We start from the raw sequence: 22,659 nt of genomic DNA on the forward strand, positions 1-22,659 counted from the left end.
TTGCCGGCGATGCCGATACAACTGTTTTAATTCAGTATCGGGCCTCTCCCGATACCAGTGTTGGTATCGGAACAACACTCGTCGTGACTCATAGGGCATATTTACTGAAGTTAGAGATCGCTAGTTTGAAAACATCCCCTTACCGTCTGTCGCCTGCTGTTTTTACCAAGTTAATCAAATCGACAACTTTGCCGGAATTCACAGCGTGCGACCTATATCATTATGTAGTCACTGCCGTATCTCCTCCTTACACTGCGGCTGGTTTAATTAAAACCTTGTCACTGGCCGTCTCTGGGACGAGATGCTACGCTCACACCGGGGGACAATATACCTCATAATGGCAAACGTAAAACATGTATATCATGCTAACTGACTTATTTTTGTACATTCCGGCGTTCTATATTGACACACTGTGATATGTTATGTTGACTAGCATGGAAAAATTACCATTGTAGTGGCTAGCTATGCAGTAATTAATTTAATAGTTTTTGAAGGTCCACTTCAAAACTAAGCAGTGTATGTGCAGTTGGAGTGGACACTGTCTGGCTCGTATGTGATTTGAAACACGTAATTTGACACTCTTTGTCAGAGTGTACGTTTGCTAGCAAAATGTATGAACATTGATCTACTAACCTCATAATAGATGACCTCTGCAAAGCCGCAAATACTTTTGAGGGCTGCCTCTCGAATCCGGCTGCTCCCATTGATGTCTTCTTTCTTCAGCAGTAGGTATGGGATTAAAAAACTACGTTTGGCTTACACCCTTTTATTTATTAGTACAATCGACCCCACAAGCAAGGTATGACCATAGAAGCTAATGATTAATACTGGGCTATACATTGCACGAGATTCAATGGATCTGTACGAGGCAAGGGGTTCTTTTGCCGTCCAGCGTCCGGGACGGGGCGTTTATATGAGCGCTTTGACGTCGAGTGCAAAGGTCGATAACATACTAGACGATATCATTGAATTGAGATTTGTCACACAAATAAAATGAGCCCGAGTTTGTGAGAATCAGTTAAGGCAAGTGTTGAGTGCTTGTTAGATAATCATCAAAAGGATTCTAGTGTCTTTAGTACATAGATTATTTAGTAGCTATGATCATTTTCTCCAATTCATATTTTAGATGATGCTAAACATTAATATTAAAAGTATTTGGTGTGAAATGCTAGTAGGATAACTTAAGATATATCATTGTAGGAGATGTAAAAAGCAGGACAAAGTGGCCTATAAGAAGTACATTACTACAGAACACAAGTCATTTTGTCCAAAATGAGTAAAAAGACAGGGTGAGAGGTCTCCGAGTCTATCTTTGCCTTATGCATTCCAAATGACTAGCTGGCCCTGGACTAAGCCAGCCGTAGTCTTCTCATTTGTGGATCATGCGTTGATGATGCAGGCAGTTCGGAGCTGCAAGAACTCTTTAAATATCTAGTTAGTAAGCGTACGGGCCGTAATGAGTTTGTGTATACTGCACTTAAGTTGTCACCATGGTAACAAACAAGTCACAAATCGATGGTAGTCATAATAACATTGCCAAATGAAGTCCTCCACAGAGGTAATGTTGTTACTAAAGTACATGAACATTAATATCATTGTAAAGAAGCTGCATATAGGACCCGAGACGAGGTACAATGAACCTGGTGGACATCTTTGGCAGAGAACATGGTCCACATGACAACAGTTTACCTGATATGGTGCAAATCTCAGTCTGAAATGCACCCATACTTCCACCATTCTTCTCGCCGCGTCAACCACAAATCCACTTCAATTTATTCGCATGAGGCAAATATGAAAATGCAAAACTCATTTCAGCTCAGGTTTGAGTTTTTTAAAATTTGCACTGTGAACATTTGCAGTGCTGCAAGAGGGTGTAAGCAGTGCACAATTGCACATGTTCGCGGCTTGGGGAGAGTTGCTCGCCAAACTAATACATTTAGAATATTTGGATCACCCTTCGCCACGTCACGGTGACTCATTTTCTGCCCACATGTACTGTATTTGGACAATGATAGGTGTTCTGTATAAATATTCATGTGTGATTGTGTAGGTTTGACATCTGGTTGTGATGTGGTGTACTTTGACACATGAACTACTTCTCCACAATCTTTTTCCTTCATTTCTTTGTATACTATCTGGCTTTCTTATTTTTGAACGTTACTAGGAGTTTATAAATCCTAATAGGCTATAGAGAGCCCCTTAAATTAAAATTTTAGGTCAGCATTTCAGTTTTACTTGAGTTTTATATTTCATATTTGTACTGGTCTGGAAGGCAAAAGTCATAGGTTCTGCCACTGTCCAGTATTTCTAGGCTACCATGGAAGTGAAACATTCCAGTAACGTGTTCCATCCACATTGCATTATTGTTCATTTGTGACCACTCTTCACCTCTTAGGGTTAATGGCGCCACCTGCCTCTTTGGTATGCACTTTATAGCCTAATGTATTTTCATGTGGACAAAAAGAAGTGTGTATTTGACATGGTGGGTGTGGATGGTGTGTGTTTTTTTTTTATTTTTGCTGGGGAGATCAATTGATCATTTCTCACTGCCATTCACCTTTAGCCCAGATTGCATGTGGCCACCCTGATCATTGCTGGTTTCCATGGTGATGACCGCCTGATGCCCCCAGGTGGTGTCATTCAGCAGACATTTCTGGAATGAGTCTCTTTACAGCACATGTATGGTCACTCCTTTTCCAGTGCCTTTTTAGTTTTCGTTCTCTAAGTTGCGGCCAAAATGGTTCTGTTGAGGGTCATAGTGGTTTTTATGTGGTTTATTTTTATTTTCACAAATGTAAGCTCCTTAGGCACTCACATTCATACATTGAACTCTTGTGTTCAGGTAGGCTGTTTCATTGTGCTTGTGACGAAGCTGAACAAAGTCATGACTGGCTTACAACTTTTTTTTTTTTTTTTTTTTTTTTTTTAAGGGCCCGAGCAGCGACTGCTGCGAGGTCCCTATTGTTGTTGTTTTTTTGTTTTGTTTTGTTTTTCCCCCTTCAAACAAGCACATGTTCAAGGGGGAGTGGTTGCTTGTAGATTTGTTTTTAAATGCCCCCCCTTCCCTGCAGTTGGCTCAGGGACAAGATGGAAGTTTCCGGCGCTTTGCGGTGCTGGAGTTTGCCACAGCTGAGATGGCCGAGGAGGCTCAGCAGCTGTCAGATGGCCGTTTGCTGGGTGACACAAACATCAGGGTGTCCTTCTGTGCCCCCGGTCCACCTGGCCGGAGCATGCTTGCCGCTTTGATCGCAGCCCAGACCATGGTAAGTGCAACAAACCCACTTTTTAATAAGAGTCGAGCCTCTAACGTTAGCTGTGCTAGCTTTTTTCCATCATTTTCCATAGGAAATAATCCTACATAAAACCTTTTTATTTGCTATGTAGACGAAGGATGCTCAGATCTTCCATTTTCAATGCCGGTACCTTAGATTAAGTATCTGCCGATACCGATCCACCCCAGTCCAACTTTTATAAATGCGGATTGGTCTATAATGTATATGTAAGGTATATAATATCGTATGAATTGTTTATTAAATAAACAAACAACAGTGGAACAGTTGTAAATTAACCAACACCTCCCCTAGCTTGTAACACAAAATATAAAAGTAATCCGGAACAAAACCTCTTTATATTGGATTTGTCAGTGCAAATACGGATTTAATTAAAATCCAATGAAAGGAAAAAAAAATAAAATAAGGCGGAAGCTGTAACTGAGAATACAATAAAATAAATGGATAGGCCAGGGTGGGTCATGAAACCTTTTAGCCTATGTGTCTAAACAGTATAAAAATCTAGCCATATTTGAGTGTAGCTAACCACAAATCACGTGTTTTGCCGCTATCTCACTACATGCACCGCTCATGCATGCACATGGCACAGACTTGGTTGTAGCCAAAGAAACAAACATATAACACTTATGGGAAGATGTTTTTGTTTTTGTCGGGTTCTAGACATAACTCTTGATGGCTAACTGCACATTGTAGTGGTAGAAAGTGCCAGTTGCGCCAAATCGCCACAGATGACATGAGTACACTTGAACTGCTCCTTGATAGCATCAACTCATCACTGTTTGCGCCCCACCCCCAAAAAAATCCGGGACAACTGATCAGATAAAAATGGATTTCCCGGAATACCTCGGCAATTCAGTACGGAATTGTCATTGCATGCATATTTTGTCTTCCAAAATATTTAATGTACACGGTGATCCAAAAAGAATACACCAAAATCATCACCCAATGTTTCAAAAACAAAATATTAATAGACATCTCTAGCTTGGAAACATGCATTATACATGCTTTCAAGTTTTTACTTGATGTTTTTAAAGTGCTCAATGTGACCTCCATCGGCAACATGGACAACATTAAACAAATAAACACAATCTTGCGTCAGGATGTCGCGGCTCACCGTGTTGATTGCAGCTGTTACTCGATCTTTCATTGATAATGTAACAGACTGCAGATGTTGCAAAACCACTCAAATTTGACGAGGGTTTATGTCCTTGTGTAGTAGCACTAAAGAAATGTTCAACCTTAATAAAATTATTTTCACAACTTTTCTGATTAAACAACTAGTTGAACTGCCACACAAAAAACTCCAAATGTGCTGACTGCTTTATGGCATATGTCACATCCCCCTTTCACCATTTGTTACAAAGACAGAAGTCAATTTGAACTGCGCCACACGATTACTGCTTTCCTGGCAGAAGTTGTAAAACAACTGAAACGTTTTGACTGAGGAGACAAAAAAAGAAAAAGGTAACCGGATAAAAGGACTTTCAAGGATCAACGTTGGCCCGGCTTTCACTCGCTTTCGTGAGCTCAAAAACACCACAATGCTCTTGTCCTCTTGGGAAATGTGGTCTTCCTTCAGGCATAACATTACCACTTTTGTCCATATAGCGCCACCATAATCAACATAACCTGAAAGTTCCTTAGTGTTGCTTTAAAGGGACACGAAGCAAGATTCAGAGTTTTTGCACATTTGCGACCCCTCTAGCGAAACGTGAAATGGACCCCAGCGACGTGCACACGGCCAGGGGCGTGCGCAATTTCTCGGGCACGAGCAAACCTCCAAGTTAAGTTAAGTCAACACGGAGCACAAAGCCTTTTTCATAGGCTTAATAATGTCAACAGAGGTAAGAAACATATTAATCTTCAAGTTACTTTGTATGTGAAAGTCATTTTGAGTGACAAAAGCTTATGTATTTCCAACCTTCCAAACGTAAATAGTGAATCCGATGACATTGAGGATAGCAGTGCGTTGCTAATATGCCCAAGTGCGGAGACATTAGTTAGCGACCGTGTGGTAGTTTTATTCTGCACGGCTAATCATAAATAGACCCTATCGTATTTTCGTTACGAAGTCAGTTTGAATTAGCTGTCCTGTCCGTGAAGTTGTGTGAACAATCGCGAGAGCTAACCGGTAAAATAGCGTGCGCGCGCATGACGTCATGCTCAGAGCCACAGTTAAAGATGCCGGCCCAAACGCTCCAACATTTTATCCTTTTACAGAAAAATAGGGGCAACAGTCATTGTGCCACAGTCGTGCCTCCTGTCCATTATACAATTCCTAAAACATGTGCGGGTGAAAAATATGGTTATTTTAACACTCAAATTTGAGTCTAACCTTGCATTGTGCACCTTTTAAATAGTTCATCTGGCGTATCTCCCTTTTTGTCCCCCCCCGCTCCCCAATTGACGGGTTCCAGGGTTAATTCAACGTTTTACGTGACTGTGGTAATATAGTTAGGTTTTGGTGTAGAAACTGACACAATATTCGTGTTTTCATCCTTCCTCATGTCGTGACAAAACAGCTTACTTGCTAATACTCGTTAGCATCAGCATTCCGCCACTGGCCGATGTAAACAATGCGTCATTGACTTGGAGGGATGTTGTGAATAAATTAGAACCATGCGTCATGTGTGTCACTGGACACATCAACTATTACTTGGGGATTACTGTATGCAATTTGCATACGGCCATGTTTGTTTGTTTGCATACGGCCCCTTATGCCTGGTATACTTGTAGCAATGTTCCCCTAGTGCAATTTTGACAGACAAATCAGCTGTGGCAATGTGGCAAGCATGGGAAATTTTTACCTCCTCGTTCCCCTTTTCACCTTGTCAATGGTGAACACGGAGCGCGCACCCTGGATTGATAAAGCTGTGTGGATCAAGAAGGACCATTGTCACAGATACCCGATCCAATTTGCTTTCCAATATCAGGGCCGTTAATGGATCCAAGTATCGGATTGGGGCATCCCTAATGCTGGGTTCTCACCAAATCCGAAAAGGCGATCTGGAACGCTTCCTTCGCAAGTGTTTCTTCGAGTTTTTTGGAACGATTGCCGGTCATTCGGGCTTTCGTGGGCATCGGAGCGGAGGAGACGTGTCCCTTGGTGAACAAGGAAGTGGAGCAGTTTAGCGAGTCAACAAAAAGTGAGCACCGCCAACTACTTCCACTTCTTTACTGGGACTAAACAGCCGTGGCACTATTTGCTCCTTTTTTAAGGTACGTGATAGCACTTTCGCTTTTTTAGTGGCTAACAGTAGCAGCCGGCATTTGTGCTAAAAAATAGCTTTGGCATGGATGGTAAACACTGCTGCTACCTCGGTACAGTTCAATAGCAAGTAAACAAAATTACCAGCACTTTCTTGTTCATCACTCTGTCCTGGCTGGCCGTGTTGTTGCGCTCGGGGTGACAATAGAGAGGATGCTGTGTGTGACGTATCCCGTACTCTAAGCCGATTGGCTACCACGAGGCGAAATGCGAAAAAAGTTCAATTTTTAATTTTTTTTAACTTCGGCGAATTTGCGGATTTCCGTCATGACTGTGCGGATTTTCAATGGTGGGCACCGCATCCCAGCGCGCCAAACCCTTTCGTTCCGGTGTGCGCGAACTCCATTGACTACAAACGCGCCATCATGTAGACAAATGTTTCAACATTAGTTGTTTGTTGTCCTCATTGTCTAATGATCCAACCCTCACAGTCTGTGAATAGGGGCAAGGGTCTCCTCCCGGACCCCACCGCCATGCAGATCCTGTCGGGCCTCAACAACCCGGCCGCCCTCCAGATGCTGCTCAACCCGCTGTCACAGGGCCACAAACAAGGTGATGAGAACTTCCTCCCAGCTTGTGTTTTTGTACCGCCAAGCTTGACATCCTGCCGCACAGGTATCCTCGGGGCGGCACCCGCCATGCCGCTGCTCGCCAACCCGGCCCTACCCGCTATGCTGCTCCAGTTGCTGCTACAAAATCAGGCGAAAGCCCAGCAGGTGACAACCACTTTTTGTATTTAATTAAATATTTATTTATTTCCACCACTCCTCCCCAACCCTCTATACCCTTATGCATGCTCATATGATTTTGATTCATTCTTCCAACACACTCATCCCATCCTCTCCTTCCCACTTTGCCATCAGCATGTCTTTCTGGGAAATCCTCTTCTTTGGGCTCAGGTGCTGTACAGTCACGAAGGCCCTCTAGTGCCCTGTGTGAGTGCTAATGGTGTTTGTACCTGACCGTGTGAAGTGCTTTCTTCCTGTTCACACCCAAAAACACCTTCATGTAACAAACTAGGACATGCACTCACTCACCTGCTGCTTGATTAGGTATGCTTGCTCCATCTAATGAGATCAAAACAAGAGCTGTGGCAAACAAGTTTACCTTTTTGAAAGATGATAATATTCATTTTAGAGAGAACATCTGTGTAAACTGCATCATACTGAGACATTTACCTTGCTGTAGCGTCATAACAAATTCATCATTCAATTGCAACTGGGTAGGGCTGAATATTATGGACAATCTAGTTGCGGCCCACCTGCCCCCTCAAATTGATTAATCGATTACCAAATTGACCGCTCTTTTAATAATTGAGTAATCGTTTGGGGCCATTTTTTTAATTTAAAATGGTCCAAATCCTCTGATTTCAGCATATTGCCAGTAATTGTTCACTGATTTGTGTACTTCTTCATTAAAGACTGATTATCTTCCGTGTTTACTCAAAATAAGACATTTGCAAATGTCTACTTTGGAAAACAATGACCAAACCAGTAACTTGGTACAACATCAATCCCTCCCTTTTTTAAATCACTATAGGAATACGAAGTATGAAATAAAACAACATTCACTGGTTAATAAACAGGAATCAGGGGTGATTTATTTATTTAAAATGATTGATTGAATAGTCAATAGATTAATCGATTCTAAAAATATTTGATCATGACAGCACTATTGCAATTGACCTTTCGCAAATCACACCATGAAACAGCCAAGGTCTGTCAAGCTCATCTCCGCTCATATCCATTTTAAAATTGATCATCAAAAGCTTCATTAAAACCATACCAAACAAACTTATATAACAAGCTATTGACCTCCAACAAGCAAAATAATAGTGAAGCAATGAGCACATCGCCCCAGCCCAAACACCATTCCATTAAAGCTTAAATTTATTCTTCAACAAAAACGGTGCTGGTGCAAACGTGCTGTCGTGACTGTGCAACCATCAAACACCGATTATGGTCCTCCATTGACTGTTGCGGCTAAAAATGGTCCATAAATGATGTACAATGACGATGTACAACAGCTAAATGGCAAAAGAATGAAAAACACAAATTTAAAGTGAAAGTTTAGCCTAACTGTATGCTAGTAACAAGCTTCCAACTCAAATTTGCCATTAGTATTAGTAGAGTTGTCTACATTGCTACAACCTCAAAACTGAATTCAATCTAAATGGGAAAAAAAAAAGTTTTTTTAAGGCATCATTATATTTCAGATTTGACACTTCAGGTGGTGTACCTAAAGTTAGGAGGTGAGTGAGTGTATTTACATAATACAGTATCTCAATGGCATGCAAATGTGTTAGTTGATTTTAGTAATTCTTGCGTTTATCAGTAAAAATTGCTACAAGGCAGCAAAAAGGTGTAGAGCAGGGGTGTCAAACTCATGTTCGCTCAGGGGCCGCATGGAGGAAAATATATTACCAAGTGGGCCGCATCGGTAAAATAACTAGTGTTGTTCCGATACCGATACTGGTATCGGCAGAGGTGCCGATACTGCTTTAAAACAGTGGTATCGGTATCGGTGACTATCTGTGACAGCTTTTTCATGTTGAGGAAAAAAAAAAAACTTAATTTTCGGTATGGTATCGGTATCGCCCGATACTGCAAAGCTGGGTATCGGTATCGGGAGCCAAGAAACGGTATCGGAACAACACTAAAAATAACGGTATATAACTTAAAAACGATTACTGTCATTTATACACAGATTTGTGGATCAACTGTCATCATGTTGCTCCGAAGAATAACACAAATGCAAACGGAACGGGGCGACACTTTGCCGGTATACGTTCCGGACGTGTTAAATCGACTCATTTTGCATATATGTTGTTCCCAGAATGCATTGTGTGGCGCAGTTAATGACAAGGACAAAATCACCACCAGACATTAAGAGAAGCCCAGAGCTGTAAATTGAGAAGTAGTTTGTTTTGTTTTAATCCTGTATTTAAAAAGTGCATTTTCCTGAGTGAAACCGGCAGACCGGGCCTTTAAACAAACCGTAACTTTAAGCTGTATGTAAAATAATGACATCCAGGACGACCCCCGTACAAGTTGAATTGCTCATCTGAGGACTGCTTGTGAAATCACAAATTGTATATATTTTGATTGTGGCCGGCTGATTAATTAGTCTGACGTTACAATTATTATTATTTTTTTAAATTTACAAAATCATCTCGCGGGCCGTATTAAACCACATTGCGGGCCTGATCCGGCCCGCGGGCTGTATGTTTGACACCCCTGGTGTAGAGTATGTAATGGTTTCTGTGTGTTTTGTAGTGTGGTGTGACTTGAGTGCTTTACCATCGCTGGCCTGCTTGTGACCTTCCAATGCAACTCGGCCTCTGCTTTTTCTCTCCCATGCCCAGCAGGCAGGACTCCTGGCGGAGAATCCTCTGGCTCCACTGCCTGTCCAGCAGGGAATCCATCTGCTTGGAGATCTGCCCCAAGGTCTGACACAGCCCAATGTCACCCTTTGGTTTCGTTAAACAAAATAATAAAATGTCTTCATTTATTTATGTATGTATTGCATAATATTACACACAGGTGGGGTAGTCTCAGGTGTGGACCCGCTGCCCCCGTTGAAGCCTTTGAGCAGAGCGATGGCAAGGGACCAGGAGTCTCCCAGCTTCCCGCAGACTCACTCTCCCACTCTGCAGGGTGTGTCTGTGCCGCTGCTGGGCAGCATGATGGGGCCAGACGGCCTCGCAGCGCAAGCGGTGAGGCCCTACCGCATCGCACCCCATGGAACGTCACACCTCATTTGGCCTTTAATCTTCCATAATTCCCTCTATATAGACGCAAAATTACCTGGCACATATTTGAAATGACCTATGTTGAACATAGAAAATGAGTGTGTGTGTGTGTGTGTGGTCTTTGATGCAACAATAAATATGTTGTCTACGTTAGATGCATCTGTTTGGTATTTAGGCCAGTTAAGAATCCCATGCTTTAAATGATGAGATTTCTTTCATGCACAATGAAGACCCACAAGTTGTATAGATAATGGAAAAATCTACAATCATTATTTAACAATACCAAGTAAAAGGCAATAGTTTAGTTATGATCCAGGAATGTTGCTCTTGTTAACATTACTTGGGATTGTCCACCCCCTCCCCCAGGTCTCAGTTTTAGGAGATCCGACTAAAAGTGTGACTTCTCCCCAGAGTTCCTTTCTCCCTGTCAGCAATGTATTTCCCTCAGGTGAGCATCTCCAATCTAGCTCAGTGCTCGGGTCAGAGTCCAATAGCTTATGGCTGGCTCTCTCTACACTGACTCATCTTCTCCAGGTGCCAACTCCAGACCTCACCCGTACAGGAAGAGACCCACGCTAAGTAATGTTTCCAACCAGCACCTCAGCATGCACCCCAACTACAACCTGCGCTACCAGGACTCTTACAATGCTGAATATCCTCCTCTCCACCAGGTAAGCAAGCACAGTTTTCAGTCAAAAAGATGAAAAGTTGCCTTGTGGGCAACTTTTATTCTGCAAAAGTCTATGGCCACCACTACCTTTGATTTAAAAGGGAACTGTTTGGTCAAATATATTGCAGGGTTTCCCCCCCTTGTCTTATTAACCTGGTCTGCTTGCAATTGTTGTAACTGGGCTAAAACGACAACAAAAATGTTTTTTAAGACCTTTGCATCTTTTCAACAAGTTGTGTACCACACTTGTGAAGCCATTGACATTGTTAAACACAATTAATAGGTGGCACAGACAGTTTATCCTCAATATCTCTGGATTGATAGTTTTGTGGGGTTTTTTCCCTTCAATTTTTTTGCAAATAGGATATATAATCTCACTGTGAATCCAATTGTACATGCGTATGTTCTTATCTTAAGCTTTTGACATCCTCCACATTAGATATTAGGGCTGTGCCAAAAAATCGATTCATAAATGAATCGAGATTCTCATTTATTAATCGAATCGAATCGATATTAATATCCAAAAATCTATTTTATTGAAATTAGAAATGAAGGGGTAAAGGTAGTTGTAGCCCACATGCTGTTTTTGTGGAAAAAGGCACTTACAATACAAAATTAATGAATGTTTCAACGCAAAAAAAAACAAACACTTTAATGTCTCGTCATTTTGTCTTGCAAAGCTGACTGAGGTAGACCATGACAATGTTGTGCATATCTGTAAATTGAAGCAGAAATCATTTTGAATCGAGAATGGAAAATCGATTCTGAATCGAATCGTAGACCCAAAAATCGTTATCGAATCGTGAGACAGTCAAAGATTCCCAGCCCTATTAGATATTTTCTACAACCGTTTCATCATTAGCTGAGTTCTTCGATGTGATGTTTGTGGTCAGGATCAACTGCAGCACTTGTACGAAGAGCAAGAGAATCACCACATGGGCGACTTGACAGGTTACGGACAGCAGGTAGCTCTACAATTTAATTATCTGAATGAGATGAAATGGATGGTGCCTTGGCAGTTGTGTTGAACCTTCAGTTTTCTACAGCTCTCTTGTCCATCAGACTTGAGTCAGCGCCACTTCACTTTTCCGCCCAGCCCACCCCCATCCTCGTATTTCAGCTCTGACGCCTCCGCTAATGGCTGCCTGCCTCCCAGTCAGCTCAACAGGGTGAGTCTGAAGCTGATGTCACTTTATTTTTTTAAAAGCCTTCTCTTTAATGCCGCTCTATTGATTTTTACTTGTCAGCGTGTGTGTGTGCGCTGTAGCAAAGAAAAAGGCCATATGTTCAATCACCATTGCAGATGTTTGTGTACTAAAGCGCGCGGAGTCAATGTAGTTTGGTTTGTCCTCAGGCTGTGGGGATGCCTCCTGTGAGCCACACCTCTGGCTACCCTCCAGGACTTGTCAACACAATGAAGGTGACTCCCTTTTTTTTTTTTTTTTTTTTATTTATTTTTAATAATAATAATAATAATAATAATAATAATAGAAGCGCGCAGACCTTTGCAACACCTAAAACAAAGCATGACTGAATGGTGTTTGTGTTGGAAATTAGGACACCCAACCACTAGGGATTGCAATCAAGTGTGCTTCAGAATACCTTATAAATAGAAGGGTTGCACCAAGAAGATAATAGTGTGTAAGAAGAATTGTATGCACAGATATTAATTTTATTTAAAAAAAAAACAACAACACACAAATTAACTACAAAAATATGGACTATCAAAATAAAATCCCCTCCATCGTGGATTCACGGTTTGTGGTCCCGATATTTCGTATTTGTGACAAGCGTGTTAATATTCTTTACAAAGAAGAAGCTTCATCACCATCGTTGTCGTGATCACACATCAAATTGTATTATTTGTACACTATATGTATTCATTAATCTTGCTGGTGTCAGATCTCACGTAAAATAAAATTCATGAAGTTGAAATGGATACATAAAAATACATCATACAAATTAATAAACAGAAACTAAATAAAAACGTAGAAATTGAATGAGAAAGTAAGAACAATGAATACATTACAAATTTTTTAATTTGTACTTGGGTGAATTTTTATTGTATTTAAAAAAAATGCTATTTTAAGCAACGTATGGGGAAAAAAAATCACAAGTGAGTGATTCTCAGGGGCATATTCATTAAGAATGCGCTGCGTCCGGTAATAGTGCGGAATATTGCACCACAACTGCACCAGCAGTCTGCGCGCAGTTACCCACCTATTCACTAAGGATATTGCTCTAATCATATACCGACGCAAACACGGCCACAAAACTGACAGCTTGGAGCAAATTTGCACCTGATTTACCACACATGGCAATGGATTTGCGCCAAGAAAATGGTAGTATAGTAACAGTTACGAGAAAGATGACATTATCAGAAAGCGAGGTTGGACCGAGAGTAAGCGTTTATAGCGCCATTAAGCTGTACAGAGCAGAGAGGACGACAATGACGTCATTCATTCATAAAGTACAAATTATTGGTGCGATCGTTTAAAAAAAAAAAAAAAAAAAAACATTTTCAGAGGTTGGCGTGGGCGTACAGTATGCATCTGGCACGTAAAAATGATCGTAAAATGTCTCCCCGCCAGTAACTATCAGCCCGGGTTGCGTTATGTGTCCTAAACTACCCCCCCCCCCCCCCAACCACCATCTCTCTCTCTCTGTCTGTCTCTGTCTTTTTTTGTCTGTTTCTTTCTTTCTTTCTTTTTTCTTTCTCCACCCCCGCATGATCTGCCCTGGATGTTGTGCTGCAAATGGCACGCGCTGCTGTCATGAACGAGGTTGCAGAATGCGTTCCAAAAACGTTATTTGCGCCACGCAAACGCGGTGTAGCTATTAGCGCTGGCATTAGTGAATTAGACGCTGTATATCAATGAGTCTCATTTGCATTGGGGTGGGCATATTTTGCGTCAAATGTATGCAAATGACCTCATTTACATACACGCAAATAAAGTCCTCAGTATACTTCTGCTTGAGGCTCACACGGAGACGTTACGGCGGAGCTCCGCTCGTGGGTTTGCCTTCCAACTTGTGCGCAATACACATTCACAATACACCTCGGTGTCTGCTGTGGTTTCACTCCAAGTCAGGCTGTTGCTACGGCTGGGACGCCACAGAGTGGAGATTTCTCTGCATTTTATGATTGAATTCAGGAAGTTCAATTTAATTCAGAAACACGAAACAAAGCCGGGGCAGAGACGCCTCATCACCGTGGCAATTATTTATTGCCAATTTGCACCGATGTCGGCCGTAAACTCGCCAAAACAGAACAGCCACGCGCTTAGCGAACAGTTTTTTGTTTGTTTGTTTGTTTGTTTGTTTTCCGCCTCTCGTCCCAGGCACATATCCACATGCACAGCCGTGGTCTCCAAGCAGGAAGTCGATTTGCTCCGCCAAACAGTTGCCTTCACGGAGACTATCTGGGCGAGGGGGCGAGTACGCCATCCAACGGACCAATCACGAGCGAGCTAAGTCCCGCCATCTACGGCGTGCAAGGATTGGCGACGTGTGCACCGCAGCCGGCCATGAGCTACGCGGCACTTAAAATTCATGGCTGGCGTAGATCATGTGATCTCCGCCGGTCATTAACGCGAGAGCAAACGTAAAGGCATAAATCAGGCTTAGTGAATAGGCCCCTCAGTGTAGTAAAAGTACTACTATTGATTTGCTCCCTCTAGTGGTACACAAAAACAATTTTGAGCGTTAAGACTGTTGAAGAGTGACTGTGTACTGAGGGTCTGAGTATCGGTATCGGTCTGAAAAAAAGTGGTATCGAACATCCCTTATTTAAATGCATTCTTAATGTGAGTAATTATGCCTACTTTATAAGGGTGTCACGATTTCGATTTTTTATCGAAATCGATCGAAATTACGTCACGATTTCGAGCATCGAAATAGAAGAGAGGACACACGATTCGATGCCCCCCCCCCGCGCCCGCCGCCACCGCCGCCACCGCCACCTCCCAGGAAAGCAAATGAGACGCAGCCATTCAGCTACTAGCTAACGGCACTTGTTAGCTGACTTCTCCTGCAGTCATGATGGCAAGCGCGGACAGACACAGCAATGGTGCTTCAAGCCGCTCCCGCTTCTCTCGTCACCAGTTTGGAAACATTTTGCGTTCCCGGTGAGTTATGTCGACAACGTTCACGTTGTCGATAAAAAGACCACAGTTGCAAGATATGCTATGTGCGCGTACTGTACTCGGCCACGGTGTTACGCCCGGCTCGTCAAGGGGAAGGGAAGTAACACAATAACAGAAAATATAGAGTATATAAACACGGGTCGACTTTAACATCTGAGTAGTTTTAATTGAAATTTCAGGCAGGGGTTTGACAAGGGAGTGAAAGTGGAAGGTGAACAAATAATAACCGCATTTGACAGAACTGACAGAACGGAGGAGAAACAACAGTAACCAATAGGGGTATAATACACGGATACACAATAGCGTCGCGCTGGCACAGTCGTCCAATCGGAGTGTCGCGCTGGCACAGTCGTCCAATCGGAGTGTCGCGCTGGCACAGTCCTCCAATCAGAGTGTCGCGCTGGCGCATTCAAACTGAATGGCCCGAGCCGCCAGCCGTAACAACGGGAAACACGACAAACATGACGGGACATTTACGCAGGCATCACAAAGATTTAGATTTATCAAATTCAACTAGAAGTGGGAAAACAACGGTCCAACCAACTATTTCATCCTCATTTACAGTGAAACTTCCACACACTTCAGCTCGCGCGAAACGCCAGATCCATAGGTCTATTTATAGCAGCAGACCTGCAGCCTTGGAAAACGCTGGATTCAAACATTTAATTAGTGTACTTGAACCACGCTACAGTATGCCCAGCAACTGTAAATGTTGGGATATAGTTTGTTCAGGCTGTATTTGTTCCATGACTTTGGATACAATATATTTTTTGTTGTTGTTGCACATTGCACATTATTTTAAGAGGAACGCACAGCACACTGTTGTAACCAAAAACAGTCAATAGATGGCAGGCACCCACTGTGACTTTTTGTTTTTGTTTTTTTATTTTTTATTTTACACTTCAGTAAGAACAAGACGGTTAACTTTATATTGTAAATAAATTCTTTGAATTTGATCATTCCTGCCTAATGTCAATTATCATATATTACATAAATTTACACAAAAATAATATGGAAATTGCATCACCTATATGTAGCCGATCTTTTGAAATAAGATTTACTGTACAATGAATAGAACCAATGATCATAGACTAGCCTTAGGCTACAGAAGCATATGCCTCTGTGTTATAAAGTGGGGGAGCGGAAAAAAAAAAAAAAAAAAAAAAAATCGAAAAAAAAATCGAATCGTGACCCCAAAATCGAAATTTAAATCGAATCGTGGAGTTGGCGAATCGTGACACCCCTACTACTTTATTTTTATGTAGTCATGAAGGTAGTTCTTGGAGAGCCAAGTTATTTTTTATTTTTGTTTTACTACTTGGTGTAAAATATTTGAAAATCACTTGCTTTTAAGATGTTCTGAACATCCATAAGTAAAATAATGAGAATTTGAAAGTTGATTTAATGTGATGGTGCCAGAAGTGTGATACTGAATTGTTTCCCTTAAGCAAATATTGCCCATGGTGAAGATTTCTATTTCTATGATTTAACTTTTTAATCGGGGTTGCACCAAAACGTCTTTAACGCCGCTAAAATGGGCCTTTTTTTCTTTTTTTTTTCCCCCCCACCGTTGCCGCTTAAAATGAATCCAAAAAGAGTAGGATATTGCTGACACAGCATCCCCAACTGGATTAAGTCAAAGATGGCAGCATCCTGTTAGCTCCCCATGTTGTTTGTTCATGCCCCTCAAAACCTACATTCGCAATCCCACTTTAGACCCCCATCGGGAGCCACAAGCGCGTCTTCTCCCGCCTCATCCCATCTCCAGAGCCGAGCCCCGAGGGAAGTTACGTGGGCCAGCACTCCCAGGGCCTGGGCGGCCATTACGCCGACTCCTACCTGAAGCGCAAGCGCATCTTCTAAGAGGGAAAATGAGAACCCAAATTGGCGTCGTGAGAAGCCAGGATGTGACGGGATCTCGAACATGGACTGGCAGTCCTTCCAGTTGTTTCCTATTTAATTGGAATTCTTGGTTGTTGTATCCCCCGCCAACACCACCCATTTTTTTTGTGTTTGTATATATAATTTTACTGTGGTCTTTTTTTTTTTTGTTTCTTTTTAATTATTTTTTAAATAGCCCTTTAAATTACTTGTTGGTGGTAGTTGAAGATGTTTAGCAGCAGGGACTTTGCAAAGTTAAGCTAATCAAGTCAGTTTTTCCTTTTTTTTTTTTTTTTCTTTTTGTGTGTGTGTGGGGGGGGGGGGGGGGGGGGGGGTGTTTGGTGTGTAAGCAGCTGGTTTGGCCGTTATTTTGATTATATCACTGAAGTAATGTCTTCACACTGTTCATACAAAGGGTTGCCTTCATTGTCTATGTACACCCACCCAACACCCACATTGTCCTTCCAATATCCCCACCTGTTTTATGGTGCCCCTCTTGTCTGTTTCTTGCTTGACACCCAACACGGCTGCCTGGACTGAACTCCCAAGCTTGTTCTATGTTTCCGTGTACGTTGATCAGTACGCTGAGTTATCTTGTTTCCCACTCCACTGGTTGAGTGCATTCGAAGCGCACTAATCACAATGCTTGTGTTTTTTTGTGTGTGTGTTTTTTTTTGAAGATTTTGACGCGTTTACGTTCAGACGTCATTAAATGGATATCTGGCAATGCACCATGGTTCTTTCACCCCTTCCACCCTCCCTTTTTCTGTTTGTTTTTTTATTATCATTTTTTTTAATGAAAAACATGTTTTAGTTTAAGTGAAGTCTTTGATTATGAAGAACCCATTACCTCCTTGCAAGAAGATGACAGACTATCCTCAGCCTTGACACCATTCCTGCCCAGTGTTGGCCATTACCACCTCTCTCTTTTATTTGCTGTGTAAATAGTTTGAGCCCTTTCTCTCTCTAACAGAAATGTTTGTGTTCCACAACCACAATGTCCTCTGGTCTTGTGCTTGAGTGAATTTGCAACTTGTTCTTCATAGACGGGGAGACACGGTCCAAAACTCTTGATGGTCAATCACCTCCATTGACTTGATTGTAACTGCTGTCTCTTCCATGGTCACCTTGTAATTTGTGTTTGTGTGTGTGGATGAGAGAGAGAGAGAAAGTAAATGTTATTTAAACTCACTCTGCTGTCACTTCATTTTTGGGGGCGCTTAAAGGAGTGTGGATAATTCATTTTTGTCAATGTTCGTTTCAAAAATCCACTATTTTAATAATATGCAAAAAATATATCTGTTCTTTCACATAGTACATTCATTTAAATATAATCGTTCCTCTAGTAATCACTAATTATATTACATAGTAGGGGTGTTAAAAAAAAAAAATCGATTCGGCGATATATCGCGATACTACATCGCGATTCTCGAATCGATTCAATAATAGGCAAAATCGATTTTTTTTTTTTTTTAATTTTTTTTTAGGATTCACACCTTAAGCATGGAAGAATGTTATATGAACGGAACATTAAGCCTTAATATTTGTATTTTAATGCTGTTTAAACATGAAACAGATTACAACCTCTATAAGACTGAAATTTCAGATAAATAAATAATACATTTTCATATAAATCTTACACTCTACAAGCTTACTGATTAGTATTTTCTAAATTTGAATGGAAAAAAATCGCAACAATCGACTTATAAATTCGTATCGGGATTAATCGGTATCGAATCGTGACCTGTGAATCGTGATACGAATCGAATCGTCAGGTACGAGGCAATTCACACCCCTATTACATAGGTTGTGCTACGCCTTAAAAGAGGCTGACATGTTTTGCCACCATCTTTCTGCTACGTATACCTGAAGGAGAACGTCACAAACATAGTCATTGGTGGTGCGCTTGCAAAGTGTGGTCTGTCGCTCTGCAGCACCGTAGTGCACTTTGATCTTAGGTCGTATTTTCTTAGTTCACCACTAGGTGGCACTTTTTTCTTATTTTTTATTTTTATTTTTTTTAAAGTAATCCAACCACGTCATTTGTTGGCTTGAAATGTGCTATACTGTATACAAATATGTTATGGATGATGTGATAGGGGACTTGGCCTATTGGTACCATGGCAACCACAGTTCACATACTGTAGCAGTAAAGCATCGGTATACCTACTTGGTCACCTCACTGTAGTACTGCTAATGCAAGCAAGTTAAAAAACAAAGTTCTTTTGAACTCAATTTTTGATTATCAATTTGAAACACTTAGGTTCGTACTTGACAGGCTGTAACCTTCACCTTCCACCTGAAGGGGGACCTCTTGTGCAGAACAATTGACAGTGTAACCCAATGGAATGTTTAGACTTGGTTGGCCTTTGATTGCTGTAGCCTAGTAGTGAGATGACATTACCAGTGTGTGTGGTAAGTGAGGTGGTGTCGCGCAACAACAAAAAGGCAGGAAAAAGAGTTTCTTAAACGGTAATGAAGTGGAAATGAAGCATCTGCACAGTAAACAAGTCAAGTTGTCATTGAGGTCAAACATACACGCTCTGCTTAAGGTGCCCTTGCACTTATTGGTGTGCCATGCCTATTATCAGGCGGGAGGCCCGCGGGTGCCTCTAATGGGCCCATTAGCAGCATGTAACAGCATCGGGAAGTTGGCATGAATATTTAGCAGCTTGTTGTGGAGGAGGGAAGAATAATTGCCCTCAACGCTGATAACAAGCAGTGTGAAAATTTAGAAAACCAGGAATGACAGGGCAGACTCTGATGACTTTTTGCTTTAGGAACCAGGAATGACAGATGTCATTTTGGGTCAAATCAGGCTTTCGAGAGAGAGAGAAGGGAGAGGGGGGAAAAAACAAAAGCACGGTAAAACAGTACCGGTTCAAATGTGAAAGCCACCCATCCTTACTCCTACTGAGTGTGGCCTCTCTCCACTCGACTACTTGTCAGTCTTTTTTTTTTTTTTATCCCGGAATCTCATCTTTTTTTGACAGACCTTCATTCCTGCTGGTGTTTATTCTCAGCTGCCGGTGGACTGCCATGCCCTGGCATCCATGCGGTTTCTGGCTCCTATCAATTTGGGCCGTATGCCTAACGTGGAGGCTCCTGTGCCTTCACTCATTGTCTCCCTTGAGGAAGCTCTTAGAGAGGGTGTGAGATGCCCTAACTCTGTGTCGCTTTACGGACGAACTGATCATTAAGTCGGAATAACGCAGCGCGGTGGTAGCACGCCTGGGAAACGCCCTAGCTCATGTCCTACTTGCTCTCTCCGTGGCTTCATCATTCTGTGACATGGCTTTGAGGGACTCATCCCTCATTTCCAGTGAGCATGGCCGTGGTATGTCTTTTCTCATCCGGGCGCCCCGTCAGGTCTTAGTCTCCCTTGCGAGAGCCTTCCGATTTTCAGTTTGGCCGCGACGGGCGCTGGAACGTACAATCCATGCTAATGACACGGAAGTTTGCTAGCCTTGCCAGACCCTATGCTCCGTCAAGCTCTGTGGGAGCTGATATCCCGGCCGCCCCTCTGTCGCGTGCTGTGCAGCACTTCAGGCCTACGGAGGGATCTGGGGCTCGAGGTCCCTTGCAGAGGCATATCACAGACACCCATGAAGTCCGTCCCTCTGGCTGCGTACCCCGCGGTCAGCCCCAGGCTGCACGTACTATGCCTTGTCCCTCCCGGAATCCTGAATCTGGGAGTACCATGGATTGCGCCCCAGGGGCTGGCAGTCGTTTACTTTTCCTGTCAGCAGCTCAACTACTGGGCTGCCCTTTCTTTGGACCCATGGGTGCTCTCCACCTTAACTCACGGGTACAGGATTCAGTTCCCACGCTGGCCCCCTCTTTCCAACCGGGTCAGGGAGACCGTCATCAGCGACCCGGAAAGGGCACTGGCTGTAGATCAGGAGCTAGCGACCCTCCTCGCCCAGTCCGCTATCAAAGCATTCTGCTCGCCCTACTTCCTCATTCCAAAAAAGACAGGCGGATTCTGCCTCAACCATTACTTCAGGGTGTTACCCTTCCGCATGCTATGTCTGCTAACTATTTCAGCCGTGTTGCCTCACAGCGGCTTCTCAAATGGGCTCACCCCCGCCTTGCCAGCCTCCGTGCCATGTTTCTCCTTGGCATTGTCAACCACACAGCGGTTTCCCTCTCCCGCCTTTGTCTGCCTCAGGGGGATTGCCGTCTCCACCCGGAGGTGGTGTGCGCCATTTTGAGTCGCTTCGGCAAGGCAACGGTCGATCTTTTTGCCTCTGAGGAGTCCACTCACTGTCTCCTCTGATTTTCTCTGCTGGAGCGGAGCAGCCCACTAGGCGAGTATGCTCTGGCACACCCTTGGTCAAGGGGCCTTGTGTATGCTTTCCTGCCTCTCCCCCTCATCGACCCTCAGGACCCTTCAGAGGGTCCTTCTGGAGAGTCACACATTGTTGCTGGTGGCCCCTTTTTGACCAGCCCAGACATGGTTCCCTCTCCTCTGCAGTCTCTGCTCCTCTGACCGATGGCCTCTACATAGTCGATTGAATCTGCTGTCCCAACAGCGGGGTTGAATTTGGCATCCCAATCCCTGTCGGCTCCATCTGTGTGTCTGGCCGCTGATAGTCGAGACCCATTGCCGACTGAATGCTCGTCTTCTGTCAGGCATACGATCCTTAATGCCAGGGCTCCATCCACTCGTTTGCTGTATGCTAACAGGTGGAAGTTGTTTGCGGAGTGGTGTGCTGACTGCGGGATGGATCCCGTGACGTGCTCAATTCCAACTGTATTAGAATTCCTTCAATCTGTTTTTGATAAGGGACGTACCCCTTCTACGATCAAGGTTTACGTGGCGGCCATTTCGGCCCGCCATATTGCTGTGGATGGCAAGTCTGTAGGATGCCATGGCCTCGTGGTCTCCTTCCTCAGAGGAGCCCTTCGCCTTCGTTCCAGGAACCTGCCTTAGGTCTCCGCCTGGGACCTTCACTTGGTGCTCGACGCACTCTGCTGGTCCATTGACTGGAGTGGAACTTTTCTGGTTGCTGCATAAGACGGGGTTTCTACTAGCAATAGCATCCGCTAAGCGGGTGGGGGAGCGCCACTTCGGGCTGGCCGCAGCGAAGCGTGGGTGCTGCTTATCCACTGCCAGGGGATTTGAGCTTCTTATAGCCTTAATTTCTGTGGCGTTGGCTCCAGACATCAAACATTTTGTTTCCTTTTTATGGTTTTACAACGTGCGCAAATTATTTGATGATGATCAGCAGTGGAAGGAGAACGTGTCAGAACAGTAAACCCAAATGATTACCCCCCTCCTTACCCCCAGGTCCTAAAAGCTTCCACAATGTGTTTTGTTTTGTAAATTACATGAATAAAGTTGTTGAAAGACAAGTGAATCGTTTTTTAAAATTATTTTGAAGTAGTAGTAGGAAGTAAGTGGCGCGTTGATGTGAATGAGGGAAGAGGCACTGGAGTGTCACAACTCTGAAAGTGTTGATATAAACGGTAAATTCCTCTTCCTCAGAGGATAAAACATTTTTTGATTAAGTTCTTCGCCAGGCCCAGCTTGCAATGCTCCCATTTTTCTGTATTTTCATTTTTTTTTTTTTTATTCCGTTTTCCAAGTACCATAGAAATGATAAAGCAGGTTGGTTTATTTCCAGCCGTGCTGTCATTACGTTTGCGGC

General features: G+C 43.0%; 1 protein-coding gene across 4 annotated transcripts in view; it reads left to right on the forward strand.

Annotated features, from left to right (window-relative positions):
* LOC144001817 (non-receptor tyrosine-protein kinase TYK2-like) overlaps positions 1–18,196 on the forward strand; it is a 39,826-nt gene extending 21,630 nt beyond the window's left edge. For 2 of the 4 annotated variants that reach the window (XM_077496406.1, XM_077496425.1), the window contains exons 24-34: positions 3,072–3,263; positions 6,990–7,110; positions 7,174–7,274; positions 9,923–10,004; positions 10,101–10,273; positions 10,676–10,757; positions 10,844–10,980; positions 11,873–11,944; positions 12,026–12,148; positions 12,334–12,399; positions 16,841–18,196. In XM_077496406.1, the coding sequence (XP_077352532.1) occupies positions 3,072–3,263; positions 6,990–7,110; positions 7,174–7,274; positions 9,923–10,004; positions 10,101–10,273; positions 10,676–10,757; positions 10,844–10,980; positions 11,873–11,944; positions 12,026–12,148; positions 12,334–12,399; positions 16,841–16,987 (1,296 nt within the window). In that variant the 3' untranslated portion in view covers positions 16,988–18,196. The remainder of the gene's footprint in view (positions 1–3,071; positions 3,264–6,989; positions 7,111–7,173; positions 7,275–9,922; positions 10,005–10,100; positions 10,274–10,675; positions 10,758–10,843; positions 10,981–11,872; positions 11,945–12,025; positions 12,149–12,333; positions 12,400–16,840) is intronic. The other 2 variants (XM_077496430.1, XM_077496416.1) reach the window with 2 other exon arrangements.
* The last annotated feature ends 4,463 nt before the right edge of the window (positions 18,197–22,659 follow it).

Source organism: Festucalex cinctus, chromosome 1, assembly GCF_051991245.1.
Source record: "Festucalex cinctus isolate MCC-2025b chromosome 1, RoL_Fcin_1.0, whole genome shotgun sequence".
Classification (NCBI taxonomy): Eukaryota; Metazoa; Chordata; class Actinopteri; order Syngnathiformes; family Syngnathidae; genus Festucalex; species Festucalex cinctus.